This window comes from Phyllostomus hastatus, unplaced genomic scaffold, assembly GCF_019186645.2.
Source record: "Phyllostomus hastatus isolate PE091 unplaced genomic scaffold, TTU_PhHast_1.1 phas_contig_137, whole genome shotgun sequence".
NCBI classification, from domain to species: Eukaryota; Metazoa; Chordata; class Mammalia; order Chiroptera; family Phyllostomidae; genus Phyllostomus; species Phyllostomus hastatus.
In genome coordinates this window covers 4,567,551-4,581,571 of record NW_025333583.1, presented here as the reverse complement: position 1 = coordinate 4,581,571, position 14,021 = coordinate 4,567,551, and the positions used below count along the sequence as shown (strand labels likewise).

Here is a 14,021-nt window from a genome sequence, read left to right as displayed (position 1 = left end):
ACTAATTATAGCTACTGTGCACCAGGCACTATTCTAAAGTGTTTAACATTTAATTCAGTTGAGGACAAATCTGAAGTGTGTCCTTCCTGTTCTTTAATCCTTTGTGTTCAGTTCATTAATCCACCTGCAAATTCCCTTTGATTTAGTTCTTTTTAACGTTCTGGCAACAGTGACCATTTTTAGTTCCAGTCTACCAGTAGCCACTCCCAGGTGTTAACTGGAAAAATGAGAATTGGGAGTTGAGACTAGAAAAGGTAAAATGTGTAAACAGCACTTTTGCCATGAAATCTTGATAAAGGAAGATAAAGGACTTTTGAATCTTTTCTCAGGCTGGTTAGGAAAGTGCAACTTGTGAGAGTTTACAGATATCACCGCTAGCGCACAGACTTTGGGGAGTGGAAAGTTTGAGAGTTACATAGTTGGTTGAATTGGTAGATAAGTGTAAATTACTTCACCTTTTTGAGAGTCAATCATTGAATACGGGCAGAGGACCAAGCCACACTTTTGTGTGCTGTCCGCAAAAAGTAAACGTGAATTGGTAAGTAGCTCGTTGATGCCAGAGGAGAAAGATTACAGAGAGTTCCTGGGAAACAGAAGATGGGCAATGTCCTGCAGCCACGTACTCATCCAGTGTATGCAAAAGGTCAGGTTCCAGGTAGAATATCCACATTTTATTTTAGGTGAACATGTGTTTTCAAAGGTTCTTAAAGAAGTTAGTTGCAAACTCAGTCATCCTTCTTCCCCCTATAAGTAGTGCTGATAACGCAATCCCAAATTGCAGCACCTTATTAACCTCCAAGGGCAAGTACCCTCACCCTTAGATTTTCAAGCTTCCAAACCTTGAGTGCCTCTGACTGACACGGAACAAAGCTAGCTCCAATGCATAAAAGCTCTTGCAAGTAAAGAAATCCAAATTCCTTATGGAAAATGTGATATTTCTAAGTAAAATGTTTTTAGTACCTGAATTGAGTTGTAGTTTTCAAAAGCACCCAAGAACACATGGTAGGCTGGGATGTTGAAAACAAGTTGGCTCACTTTTGCAGTTCTGTATGACATACCTTGAAACTTGGAACCGGCCTGGACAACTATTTAACTTGCTCTAAGAGAATAAATGCTGCATAAGTTTTATGGGTGGGCAAGAGGGACATGTGGGTTACAAGGACATAAAGGGGTGCACAGCCAAGGAAATCCAGTGACCGTTTGGAAGACTGGGTTTTTGACTAATGTCTACCAGGGGTGTCCAACCTTTTGGTGTCTCTGGGCCACACATGAAATACATTGCGACATGTAACCACCACAACATTTCGTAATGGTTTAGGTTATGCACAGCCATCCTGGGCCTCATGCGGCCTGTGGGCTGCAGGTTGGACACCCCTGTTAGAAGACAGCTGTCACAACCACAGGAAGTTGGGGGGATATAAAAGTACTGATACTTGAACTGGGCATCAGAGAAAGACATGGGAGCCATTTACTTTGAGATTCTGACACCCTTTCTCACCTCTTCCCACTCCAGTTCCCTAAGCCCAACATGCTCATATAATGGCACCAAAAAAAGTTCCTTAGCCAAAAATGTAAGATTGACACCTACAGACTCAATACATAAGCCTTACTGTTTTTCAGTACATAGTGTTTTATTACATACATACGTATAATATGAAATATCACTCTCAAAGTGTTTTATGTGATCATGAGAAAGTCAACTATATTACTAAAAACTCAAACTCCCAAGAAGGAAGGGCTGTGTATTGTGCTCAGCATGTTATATTTTCTGGCCACAAGGTGGTGCTGTAGTTCCACTTCCCAGTTAAGGAGCGTGCAAAGTGCCATCATCAGGACACTGGCTTTTCCCTCCACACAGGAGAGATTATGTATGTACCCATAAGGCACATGATGACAGTGAAACATGACTTTTCCGGGCCCCTTACAGCTCTAGCATTATATGATTATGTGCGCAGAAGCTAGTGCACCTGTTCCTTCAGGTGTAAAGTGAAGAATTTCACGTATGGACGACTTACCTCTGACGCTGAGGTCTGGGTGTTCAGCTTTCCTATTTACCGGAAAGAGGGAAAATGGCAGAGCTTCCATAGGTAAAACTTTTAAGAGACTTTTTTGGGGCCACTTCCTATTTTTTTCTCCTACTTTTTTGATGATGGAAGAAAAGGCACTGACTGCAGAGGTAAGGATACCTCTGTGTCCATCTTCTCAGCTTGTCCACCTAGATGTGGCCATTTCTCGCACCCACGGTCCAGCTCACAACTCCCCCCAGCGCAGGGATGCCCACGGAGGGTGCCCAGCTGGCAGCATGCTGCCCGCGTCTGCATCCCTGAGCCCACTCTTTCCCCCTCAGCTGACCCCTGGGCTGTCTCTCCAAACCTCAGTTTGTAAAGCCCCCTACCCTTGTAGGCCCCCTGGGCCCTACAGCCTTGGGCCCCCCAACTTTGGTTTGCTCTCAGAGCACTTGAAAGCCGTGGTTCTCTCTAGAACACCAAGAGTGACTGTTAGACTGACTCCCATCTTGCAAACCAAGAATTCTGGGAAAATGTGTGCAATCGAAAATGATCATCACAAGCACGTATAATCCCGAGAAGAAAAGCAGGCTGTTTGGGGTTGCTGCTGTCCAGCTGTCCAATAACACTCACTCTTTCCCTGTGCCCAACAGCCTGTCGGTGCTCCCTGGCCTCAGAAGATGCAGACTTTCAGGGAAAAAAAAATCTCTGGGAGAAAGACAGTTGAGAAAATGAAAAACATTACACTATCCCCCCTCTTCGGTTAAGGAAGAGCTCCATGATTGGCTTATCCACAGAATGCCTTTTTACCACATCTGTCGTACATTACAATTGCAAAGCGAACTGATGATTTTGATCCCATTGCTTTTGCGGAAGAGGGAAGTCATGAGGTCGCTGACAGGTAGAGAAGGCTGTTTCCAGTCGGGGGAGGAGAGGTTTGCCTGGCTTTCTGATGACCCTTCCTCGACATAAGTTACAGATATTACCCCCTTCACAGCAAGAGCGCGCGTCAGAAAGGGCCAGGAGACACTCAGCAGTAGGCAGTGCAGTTAATGAGACAGATAGAGTCAGTGGCCAGCGGACCATCCTCAGATTAATGTGACAGTGGTGCCCGTAGGGTCCTGACCACTGGCCCCTGGGACTCACATCTTACTCCTGCGGCTGATTTTCTTGTCTAGGAAGGAGAAGTGCAGGGCCCGCCACCCTCCTCTCTCCCTTTGGTAGCTGGGATTATGAACTTCAGGCGGAGGAGGTGTACCTCCAAGAAATGTGAACATTCACTTCCATTCTGCCTTTCAATATTCATCTCCCTCTGCAGACACTCACGATGCACCTGGTGTCACTGTAGAACAGTGATTTCTCATTTAGCCAGTTTCTCCACATCTACGTCCTTTTTCTTGATTTGGGAGAAGGAATTCCCGAAGAAACGGAGCGTCAGAGCCAGTGGCGTCATCCACTCCTCGGCCGCCGGAAGTGGGCGCTCCCTAGGCCCCCGTGCTTTTCAGCACCCACGGGAGGGCGAGCATGTAGCAGCTGCTCAACGCGCTTCACATGCTCTATGGCTCCATCTGCAAAGGTGTCTGGGAGAATTCTGTTTAACTCTCTGTAGCCTCAGGCTTGGATCACTGCGCAGAACACTGGATGCCTCCCAGAGATACACATCATGCCACAGGAAGAAGGTTCATGAATGTGCAGAGTGTGCCAGCTGCCTGATGGTGTCTGCTAACTTAGGAGTGCATGGTTCTTTCTGGTGGGCGAAGTGACTACCCACCATGTAGTTTTACTATTAACCTCCTATAAAAGGGACCCTGGCCTGGGAGGGCTGAGCCCCCTGAGTTTCCAATGTCCCATCTCCCTCTGTCCAGCCATGGACAAAGTTCGACCTTGTCCTCAGCACGGCCAAGACAAAAGCCAGTGTGCAGAGTTTTTGCTTCCGATATTAAAGCTCAGTCCCTTGCGGTCCACAGGTAGCTGCTAAGTGGCCTCAGTCCCCATCCAGGCAGCTTACAGGTGGCTTAGCTTGTCTTCCCTGCTGCTCTGGTGGCAGAGTTCACTGGGCTGCTGGCCATGCAGCTGCTGAGGCCACATGGCTATGGAGGAGGACGTGAGTGCACAGGGCAAGTGCGGGTCACATGGGCGGGGGGGGGGCGGGGCAGGAAGAGAGAGAGGGACAGAGAATGAGAACAAGAGCTTCTTTGTTTTCCTGGGATTATACTAGTTTGGGCTTGGGGTGGACCAGCAGAACCAACCAATGTTTTCAAAAGAACCAATTAATTTCCCAAGCTTTTGCGGACTTTTGATAGGTGTACACCCCCTGGTGAGACTGACAGGCTTTTATGGTCCAGCACCTCCCCCTGTGCCCCCCAACAAGCTGGCACCAGCGGTGGGGGGAAGGACGGAGAGTTAATCCTCTTGGCGGAACACAACGCTGGGGTGCTTTGGAGTGTGAAAAGCTGTAGCTTCCCAGTGAAGCAAACGGGTTTATGATCCCAGTTTATTCACCTCAATGTCTAGGTTCCTTTGCTTTCCTTTTCTATTAATATTTAGTTAAATACTGACAGTAACAGTACTTGGTACCCAGAAGGTACTTTAATGAATGAATGAATCAATGGAGTTCATAATTCTTGGATCATTGATAAACACTATTCCTATTTTAAACTATTGAAAATAATGTAACTGAATGGGGTCAGAAAACTGGAAAACCGGGAAAGCTCTAAAAGGCACTAATAAGGGGCTACGCCGGCGTGTTTGCTGGAGTACAAGTGGTCCGTGGCACTTAATCTCCAACAGGGAAAACACGCGCCCCTTTCCCTCTCTCTTGCGGTTGATCAAAGTATCTGTGCTTGGCTGCAGGCCAAAGCTCAGCCCACTTGACATGTGAGAATGACAAACAGCAAACTGGTGGAGTGCTGAATGTGAAGTTTTAACATATTAAGAGTGATGAGCAGAGTTCAGAGGTTAATCATACGTTTCTGCGTTGCCCCGGCCGGGCGGCTGGGTTGGCTGCAGGGTTGTCATAAACACAAGGAGGCTGCAGGTTTGATTCCCCGTCAGGGCACCCATCTAGGAGGTGGGCTGAGTCCCCAGTCGGGGCAGGCACTGGAGGCAACTGATGGAGTTCTCTCTCCTTCCCCATTCTTCTCCCTCTAAAATCACTAAGCATATCCCCAGGTGAGGATTTAGAAAATGTTTCTAAGTATTGATAAGAAAGTATTTTAAACCATTCTGATTTTGATAAGACTACCCAAATCTTGAAGAAATTAGTAGGGTGGGGGGGGGGGGGACAAGCAAATAAAAAAATGGTAACATTAGAGTTGTGATTATTTAAAAAAAAATTCGTCATTAAAAATGATAAACTCTAGCCTGTCACCAAAATGACACATTCACCGTCCACTCTGATTTTCGAAGTCCGTTAGTCTCCAGCAAGTTCCTTCTGCTTTGGCTACAAAAACGCTGCTTCTGCTGATGATACTTGGCCCTCCCTTGAGTGAACAGGCCGCAGAAATTAGGGGTGGTTTAATGAGACGGTTATTTCTCTGAAGGGCTCTGCACACGGGAAAGGGGTGGAGCAGAGAATAGTATTCGGTTGTCAGGCTGGGAGAAAAAAGCCAAGGGCTCTGGGTTTTCTGCAGCTTACCGAGGTACAGAGGTGTTTTGTTTTTTTTTTTTAAGATTTTATTTATTTATTTTTAGAGAGCGAAGGGAGAGAGAGAGAGAGAGAGAGAGAGAGAGAGAGAGAAACACATCAATGTGCGGTTGCTGGGGGTCTTGGCCGGCAATCCAGGCACGTGCCCTGACTGGGAATCGAACCTGTGATGGTTTGGTTCGCAGCTCGTGCTCAATCCACTGAGCTACACCAGCCAGGGCTGAGGTACAGAGTTTTATTAGAAGAGGCTGAAGTCTTTACAAAAGGCTGTTTCTTGTGTTGTACTTCCAAATAGCAGAGAAATACCTTTTCTTTTAGCTACTCATAACACTTTATTTTTACTTTGTACAAAATACCCAAAAATGCAAATCCAAAGAAATACAGACAAGTAACGACAGGCACACTGCACAACAGCAAACCTTGTCTAGCAAGACATTAGTTTTTTAAACTTTATTTTAGTGAATACATGCATTATAGAAAACAACAATGAGGACAACAACATCAAAAACACACAGAGGCTAGAGATTTTACTATTTCTACGCCCGAACCCCAAAGAACGCTTACTAGCAAGACTTTGGATGAGACAAAACAAAAATAATTAAAAGAGGCCAATAATATTTTTTTTTCATAGAAATGTGAAAGCTACCATAAAATGTCTTTTCCCCTCGTCACACTGATTGAATTTCTTCTGCAAAGCCATACATAGAAACAAAACAAAACAAAAATCCTGAACCGGACAGCAAATACTCAAGAGGGTTGTTACCTAAGTAACCACTCAGTAGTTTAAGGAATCTTTTAAACACTTGGGAGCCTTCCTATTCGTTTCTCAGTACAGTGTTCCAGCCGTCCTGCCCTTCCCCGCCTTGAACACATCCCAGAATAGAAACGCTTGCATCGTTGAGTCTCCTCCGCTCTCAAGGACTAGTTTTGCAAAAGAAAGTAAAGTACAGAATATGTAAAAGAACGGTGAGCGATGTGGGCCAGGAGTCTCCTCTTCACAGCCAAGTTGGGTTTGCTCTTGCCCTGTCTGCATGGCTTCTCCTGCGCTCCTCCTCAGGGCTTGTTTATCTGGCCCATGAACAAGAAGGCACCTGCGGAAGGCAAGGAGAACGAGGCACGACCATGAAACACAGTCTCTGAAACAGGACGAAAGGCCTATGTAAAGGAAGGTTCTGGGCTGAGTTCCACCCGCTGCTTGTTCTCAACGGGACTTTCTGCGGTGATGGAACCAGTTTGTATCCTCGTGGTCCGATATGGGAGCCACGGGTCGCATGAGGCTAACGCGAGCCCTTGAAATGTGGCCAGTGTGACTGGGAAATGGAATTTTTAATTATGTTTCATTTACATTAATTAGAAGTTAAAGTGACAGAGCCAAGTGTGTCCAGAGGCTCCCCTAGTGGGCTGTTTGGTTCAGGCGCACACGAATTACGGCATTCAGCACGCGCTGAGACACGAGGGTAAGGAAGTGGCCGGCATTATTTATCTTTTTAAAGAAGGTCTTGTTTATTTATTTTTAGAGAGAGGGGAAGGGAGGGAGAAAGAGAGGGGGAGAGACATCAGTGTGTGGTTGCCTTTCACACACACCCTACTGGGGACCTGGCCTGCAACCCAGGCAGGTGCCCTGACTGGGAATCGAGCCTGCGACACTTTGGTTCACGGGCCGGCACTCAGTCCACTGAGCCACACCAGCCAGGGCAGTAGCTGACATTATTCATTTTAAAAAAGAGTAAACAGTAAAATGTATTAGTTTCTACTCCGTACCAGCATGAAGCCAACCTCTCCACAAAGGCAATCTTTATTTACTCTTCAAAATTGTACTGAGGGGTAGGAACTATTCTTATCCCTAAAGATGGAGCTGCAGTTTGAACCAATGACCCCCAGTGCCAAGAGCGACTGAATTAACAAATCTGAAGTCATAACCAGGCGGTGGGCTTACGAAGGCTGATGACATGCAGCTTCTTATACAACTTAACTACCGCATTTATTTTTAAAGAATCAACAGATGTTGAAAGTGCCCCAAAGGGTTGCAGAGTTCTCACTGTGTTAAACACAAAACAAAACAAAGCAAAACAAAGCAAACATAAAATCTTGTCCTTGTTTAAACGATCCCATCACCCTTTGTAAAGAGCCCGGTTTTCCTCTCTCTCCGAGGGGTGTGGTTCTGCTGTTTGAGGCGTTGGCGACAGCCGCCACCTCGGAGAGACACGGAGAGCAGCTCCGCTGGACTGAATCCCGGGGGCGACCCACCGTTCTGAGCTCTTACAGCGCGTGACCGGTGGGCGGGGGGGATCGCTTACCTGTAGGATTGTGTCGGATGAAAAACAGAAAAGGTCTGTCCACTATGAACCACGGAGGAGATGACCTTGCAATTAGGATCGCGGCTGTGGGAAGGAAAGGAAACACGCTGTACGTCCGGCGAGCGGCCAGCAAGGCGGCGGCCGGACGGACCCTGGATGCTGACGTGCACGCGCAACAGCAGGCCCGCCGGCCACCGTGCACTGGGCACCCACCGGGGTCCAGGCCCTGTACTGTGACCATCTCTTGTAGTCTACACGAGCACCGTCCTCCTTAATACAGGGACTTAGCCCTTGTCGGGTTTTTATGAGGATTAAATGACACAAACGTATCACGGCTCTCGGCATGGCGTTTGCCGCTTCATGAACACCCAGTGCCTGTTCCCCGTCAGCACTGGCTGGGTGCATTGGCTGGGTGCCACCCGGCTTCCTGATGGCGGCAGCTGGTCCCCTCAGCCTCTCCAGATCCCTGCGGCTTTTCAGGGCCCAGCTTTGTGCTCAGCCACCGAGACTGCGCCTCTTGGTCTGGCACGATCTAGGTCTGCCTCCCAGTGGTAACAGAGGCCTCTCATCTGGGACCAGCTGTGTCGTGCAGCTCGTCTGGTGCGGGCATTGGGTGGGGAAAGCAAACTTCTTCAGTTTATGGTCTTAGGCATGCTGACTCTGCCGTGCCTGCCAACAGTGGCTTGATTTTAATAAGCCTGCGAGAAGGCCTTGCAGGAGGGCGGTGCCAAGTATAACTGCCCCACGCTTGCTGTGATGACCTGCTCCTCCTGTCCCCAGCCCAGAAAGCACTAATGACTCGGGACTGATGTTCCAAAGGTAACGTGTGCGGCTGTGCTGGGGTAAACCACTCACTCAACCTGGGGTTACAGAAAAAACTCAGTAGTTAGCAGGTGCTGTATGGACTAGGCTGCATCCCCTCCAAATTTGCATGTTTAAGCCCTAGACCCCCATGTGACTGTATTTGGACCCAGGGCCTTGAAGGAGGTATTTATTTAAATGAGGTCATGAAGGCAGGGCCCTCATCCAATAAATGGTGTCCTTATAAGAGAAGGAGACCCCAGGGGCGTATGGGAGAAAAGGCCACAGGCGGACACAGTGGGAGGTGGCCACTGCAGGTCAAGGAGAGATGACTGAAGACACCCTGCCAACACCTTGATTGTGGACTTCAGCCTCCAGAAGTGCGAGAAATACATTGCTGTCGCTAAGGCACCCAGTGTGTCACGGCAGCCCGAGAAGATGAACATAGCAGGTCTGGGCTTTGCGGGGATGTGCCCGGGGTAGTTACACAGGCCCCCACACTCTCAAACACCCCGCGCTTGGTTTGGTGATCCTCTGCTGCCGCCTTGAAGCTCTCAATCAGTTTTGAACAAGGGGACGCCCCTTTTCATTGTGCGTGGGGCCCTGCAAATTATGTAGCCAGTCGGCAAAATTGGCCAATAACTTTGGCAAAACTTAGGTGTCGCTTATAACCTAGAAAAGACAACAGGCATCTTAAAAATTCCAAGCTCTCTTATTCTAGGTCTGTGTTTTAAATGCTATTTTAAAGGAATCTGAAATGTTTACTTCAGAAAGGCAATCAAGTATCTATTGCGGGTATACCGTTTAATGACCAGAAATATTTGACCCAGTTACAAGTGTAGCTGGGATATTATTTTCACTTTATGAGCTGGCAGAGCTTGGTCATATCTGTTCAGGCAATCTCATGTGGGTAATTAGGGTGCAGAAAAAAGACAACCTAAGATTGTTCTATTTTCTCCATTACATGAACCATCAAGGAGAAAGCAAATGTGGATGTTCAAATTATCAGGAGAGGCTGCACAGCAATCCTGCTGTAAGTCAGCAGCTGCATGCTAATGCTCTGCTTTGTCCTGGATGAACCTGATTGGTTATTTTCCTACTAGTCAGTGCTATGATTTTATGTTTCAATCTGAACATTGGTCTTTTCTGCCAACAAGCAGCCAGAGTACCCCCTAGCCTTCTGAGAGCAAGGTTCAGCACATTGCAGTGCCAGGCCAAGTGTAGGGGTGAGATCCTATTCCTATCAAGTTTTATATAAATGGCCACGCCCATCAGCTTGTATCATCTGCACCGTTCTGTCACTACAGTGTCGAAGTTGAGAGCTGCTCTGGGGACACTACGGCCCACAAAGCAGAAAATACATAGTTTGACTCTTCACAGAAGAAATGTGTTGACTCTTGTCCTACAGGAATTTCTCTCACTGAAGTGCTTCCCTTCATCAAACAGACTCTGAGCTTCATGAACACAGGTCCTGCATCTGTCTGAATTCCCCACTGCCTCTTCCAGTCGCCCACAGGGTCTGACCAGAAGTCGACAGTGAGCTTGCCACCCATCCCAGATCCCTCCCCAGATCCCGCCCCAGATCCTGCCCCAGATCCCGCCCCAGATCCCTCCCCAGATCCCACCCCAGATCCCACCCCAGATCCAGCCCCAGATCCCACCCCAGATCCAGCCCCAGATCCAGCCCCAGATCCAGCCCCAGATCCAGCCCCAGATCCCTCCCCAGATCCCGCCCCAGATCCCGCCCCAGATCTGGCCCAGCCACAGCTGCTGGCTTACTCGTTACTGCTGAAGCTTTGGTTCCGTCTTCACTGACTTCAATTTTCGCTTTTTGCAAGATGTGAGAAATATGAAGGTTTTCTGACCCTGTTTCCAGAAAATAAGACAAGAACAGCATTTGTTTGATATGCAGACCATCTGTTTAGCTGGAAAAGGAACCTCAGCCGTGGCAAATTCCAGTTCTCAAAAGCAGTCAGAGAAGTGACCTCTTCCAGTCTCGGTGATTAAAGGCTGTGGGACGACTGTCACTGCAGTATCTGCCATGTGAACTGTGATGTCACTTATGTGGAGGGAGTCCCAGACTCCAAAAATGCTAGTGCTTCTGGCAATTCAACTCTGATCACTAAAGATTTTATTAAAAAAAAAAAAAAAAAAGAGCAGAGCTTTGAAAGGGAAGCCCAGCTTTCCAGAAGCAGCAAGGCAACATTGTTTTTCACGCACACAATGCCAGAGGCAGGGAGGGTTTCAGATGGTATTTGTAGAAGGGGAAACCGAGGCCCAGAGTGTTAAAAAAAATCTGCCCTCAAATCACACGGCCAGTTAGCGGCAGAGTCAGTGCTGGCTGTTCCCCCCCACGGGCGTGCTGGTGAGAGAAGAGGGTCAAGTGTGAGGAGAGTTCAGACTGTGGTGAGGGCCAGACTTGGAAACGCAGTCTTGCCGCTGGAACCTCCTGGTGAATTCATTTTCCTTCTCGGCAAATTCTTTCTATCGCAGCAAGACCCACTGGGCGCGGCTTTCAGGGGCAGCGCCAATGGAGGTCAATGCCAGCCTTGCCTAGACAGGGGTCTGGATGCGAAAGGAGACACGGCTTTCTGTGTCGTCTGGTTTTGTTTTATTTTATTTTATTTTATTTTACGTCTGAATTTATTGGGGTGATGAGTTAATAAAAGTATATAGTCCTCAGGTGTACGAGACTATGATCCATCCACTGTATACTGTGTTGTGTGTTCACCACCCCGCATTCGTCCTCCGGTTTTCAATAGTCTGCATTGATGCCCGGCTCTGATACGGCTGATGGTGGGAGAGAGGCACCTTTGCAGGGCCCAAGTTGCCTGCATGGTTAAACAGAACATCTCAGGAGAATTTGGGGCACCTGGTCGTCCCTCTGGACACCTGTGAACTCCCTGGGGACACCCTGTAGCATTGTGGCTACACAGGATAACCTCGAACGAGAAAGTGCAGCTCAAAATAGTGCTGCTCAAATGTTATTGGGCTAAAGAGTTCAGTAAAGTGAAGATTCTGATTCAGTGGGTCTGGGTCAGAGCCAACATCGTGCATGTCAAACAAGCTCCCAGGGGATGCCAACACTACCAAACGACTGGGGAGGAGCGTTTGGCTAATGGGAGGAGACTATCAGAGTACCCACGGAGCTGCAGGTTCACCAGGGGGGTCAAGTTTATTCCCAGGAGGAGCACTCAGGCATTCACCAGCAGGCAACTGAGGCTGTGGATGAACTCACTCCTTCTCAATCAAGGGGGAAAATACAAAACGGAGTGCAAATAATGTTTAAGCTATGACTTTTCTTTGGGAAGAAGTTATTATGTTCCAAATCAAAAAGACAAAGGTCTGGCTCTTCAAACATAGCTCCAGGAAAAGGTACCTATGCTGGCAAAAGAAGGGATACCATACCAGCTGGGTCCTAGGTGTTTTGGCAAAAAAAAAAAAAAATTCTAATCAGACTCCTTTGCATTTATATTACGTTAGATTCGTGGGCATGAGATGACAAAATACGTATCTGGATATTGTGTGTGCCTACTGTTGTTTGGTGGGAATAAGTATTTGAGAGCTGAAACTATCTTGATTTTTCAAAGACAGGGAAAATGTATATTTGGAAAAAAAAAACAGCTTGTACCTAATGAAGAGCCACATTGTGAGGTACTAGGAACAAGGCACAAAATGCTGCTTCAACTGTGTGGGGCCACTTGGGCTTCACAGGAAATGTCCGTGTGGAATGCAGAGGTGGCTGACGTGCTGATTTCAATGATTACAGCTCAATCACATCACTGAACAGTACGTCAAATTACAGCAGGGAGAGTTTTGGGGCAACGCATTCCTAACTGTGTCCTTTTCTGTCCGAGCAAGTCAGAGGCTCAGTCTGCAACACGGTCTTCCAGTTTAAGAATAAGTTTTAAACTGAACGTACTTGTTATTTTTGCAAAATTTGCCTTCGATGGATCAAACATCTCGGTGATGCCAAGAGCTTTCAGTGGCTCCTTCAGGTCTGTTTGTGCTGTGGCTGTGAACCTAGCATGAAGACAGAAAACAGGGCCAATCACTAGACTATAAATGATACGATCAGTGCCGGTGGAAAATGTTTACAGACACTTTTCTAAGCGCGGCCTGAGCACCCATCTAAATAAATGTACTGTGTTGTAAATTTTGATTCCAGGCTCCGTAGAGAACAACTCATCCCTCAAACCCTTAGCTGGCATTAGCAGCACATGTAGTAACAGCAAGTAGGGGCCATCCCACCCTCCTATGCAACAGGCCCGCTATTCCAGGCTCGGGAGGACCCACAGAAGCGCCTTCCCTTGTGCTGACAAAGAGATGCGGGGTGTTGACAAGTGTCTGCACTCTGCAATGTCTACAGTTCTTCCCCATGTCCAACCAGAGAGCTATCACCGTGGCTGCTATAGGAACCACCATCCTCACTGGGACAGGGGATGGTCAAAAGAGTGGAGACACCTTCCCACTAGTGCATGGTGGGATTCTAAAAGCATCTTACTGGTAAAATGGGAGAAAGCACTAGAAATATTTGCCATAGTATTGTATTTGGGTGTAATGGAGGGTTCTTGGGTATCCGGCCTTAGAGCCACAGGTATGTCAGCGATTACACGTCATCAAAGGGTGTTTTACCAGATCTGATCGCATCCTGCAGGAGAGCAACGGAACAGGTGGACAGATTCCCACCACAGGTAGGCTGCAGTGGTGACTGACCATCATAATGGTCATTCACCTATAAGGTCAGCATCTGATTCAATGATACTAAGCACTACCTATGTGAAGGCTTATTTTATAACAAAAAAAACAATGTTGGGAGGATTACTAATACTTATTATCAATGTGCTTCTCTGATTCCTTAACTCAGTGACTGGAAATGAAAAGCTGGAAAATGAACTGGAAGGTGCCACCCCCACACCACTGGGGTCTGGGTGGTGAAAAAAGCCCCAGAGACACTAATGTTAGAAAGGTCATAAAAAGGGGTCCTTCACTGCTCTGGGCAAAGCGTGCTCTGACCTGTTAGAAATTAGGATTCAGAGAGACTCTGTAGTTATTTTCCCCTTGGATTCAAGTCTTAGCAGTTCAAATTCCATCTATTTCATACTTTCAGGGTATAAGAGAAAAACTTCCCTAGCCACTAATGTACGAATTCTGCCTGGTAGTTTCAAAATACAGTGGAACCTCGGTTCTTGAACTCAATTGTCCCAAAAGGCTGTTCGAGAACCAGATTTTTCGGGATGGGAGACGTTCAAGAACTGAAGTTTGACTGGA

At 47.4% G+C, this 14,021-nt stretch overlaps 1 protein-coding gene across 1 annotated transcript in view; it reads right to left on the bottom strand.

Moving 5' to 3' along the window:
• Window positions 1–5,964: 5,964 nt before the first annotated feature.
• Window positions 5,965–14,021, bottom strand: part of SERPINE2 (serpin family E member 2) — a 55,992-nt gene continuing 47,935 nt past the window's right edge. Inside the window, exons 6-9 of the mRNA XM_045853687.1 lie at window positions 12,673–12,773; window positions 10,530–10,616; window positions 7,950–8,033; window positions 5,965–6,743 (exon numbers count right to left, since the gene is read on the bottom strand). Of these exons, the coding sequence (XP_045709643.1) occupies window positions 6,706–6,743; window positions 7,950–8,033; window positions 10,530–10,616; window positions 12,673–12,773 (310 nt within the window). The 3' untranslated portion in view covers window positions 5,965–6,705. The remainder of the gene's footprint in view (window positions 6,744–7,949; window positions 8,034–10,529; window positions 10,617–12,672; window positions 12,774–14,021) is intronic.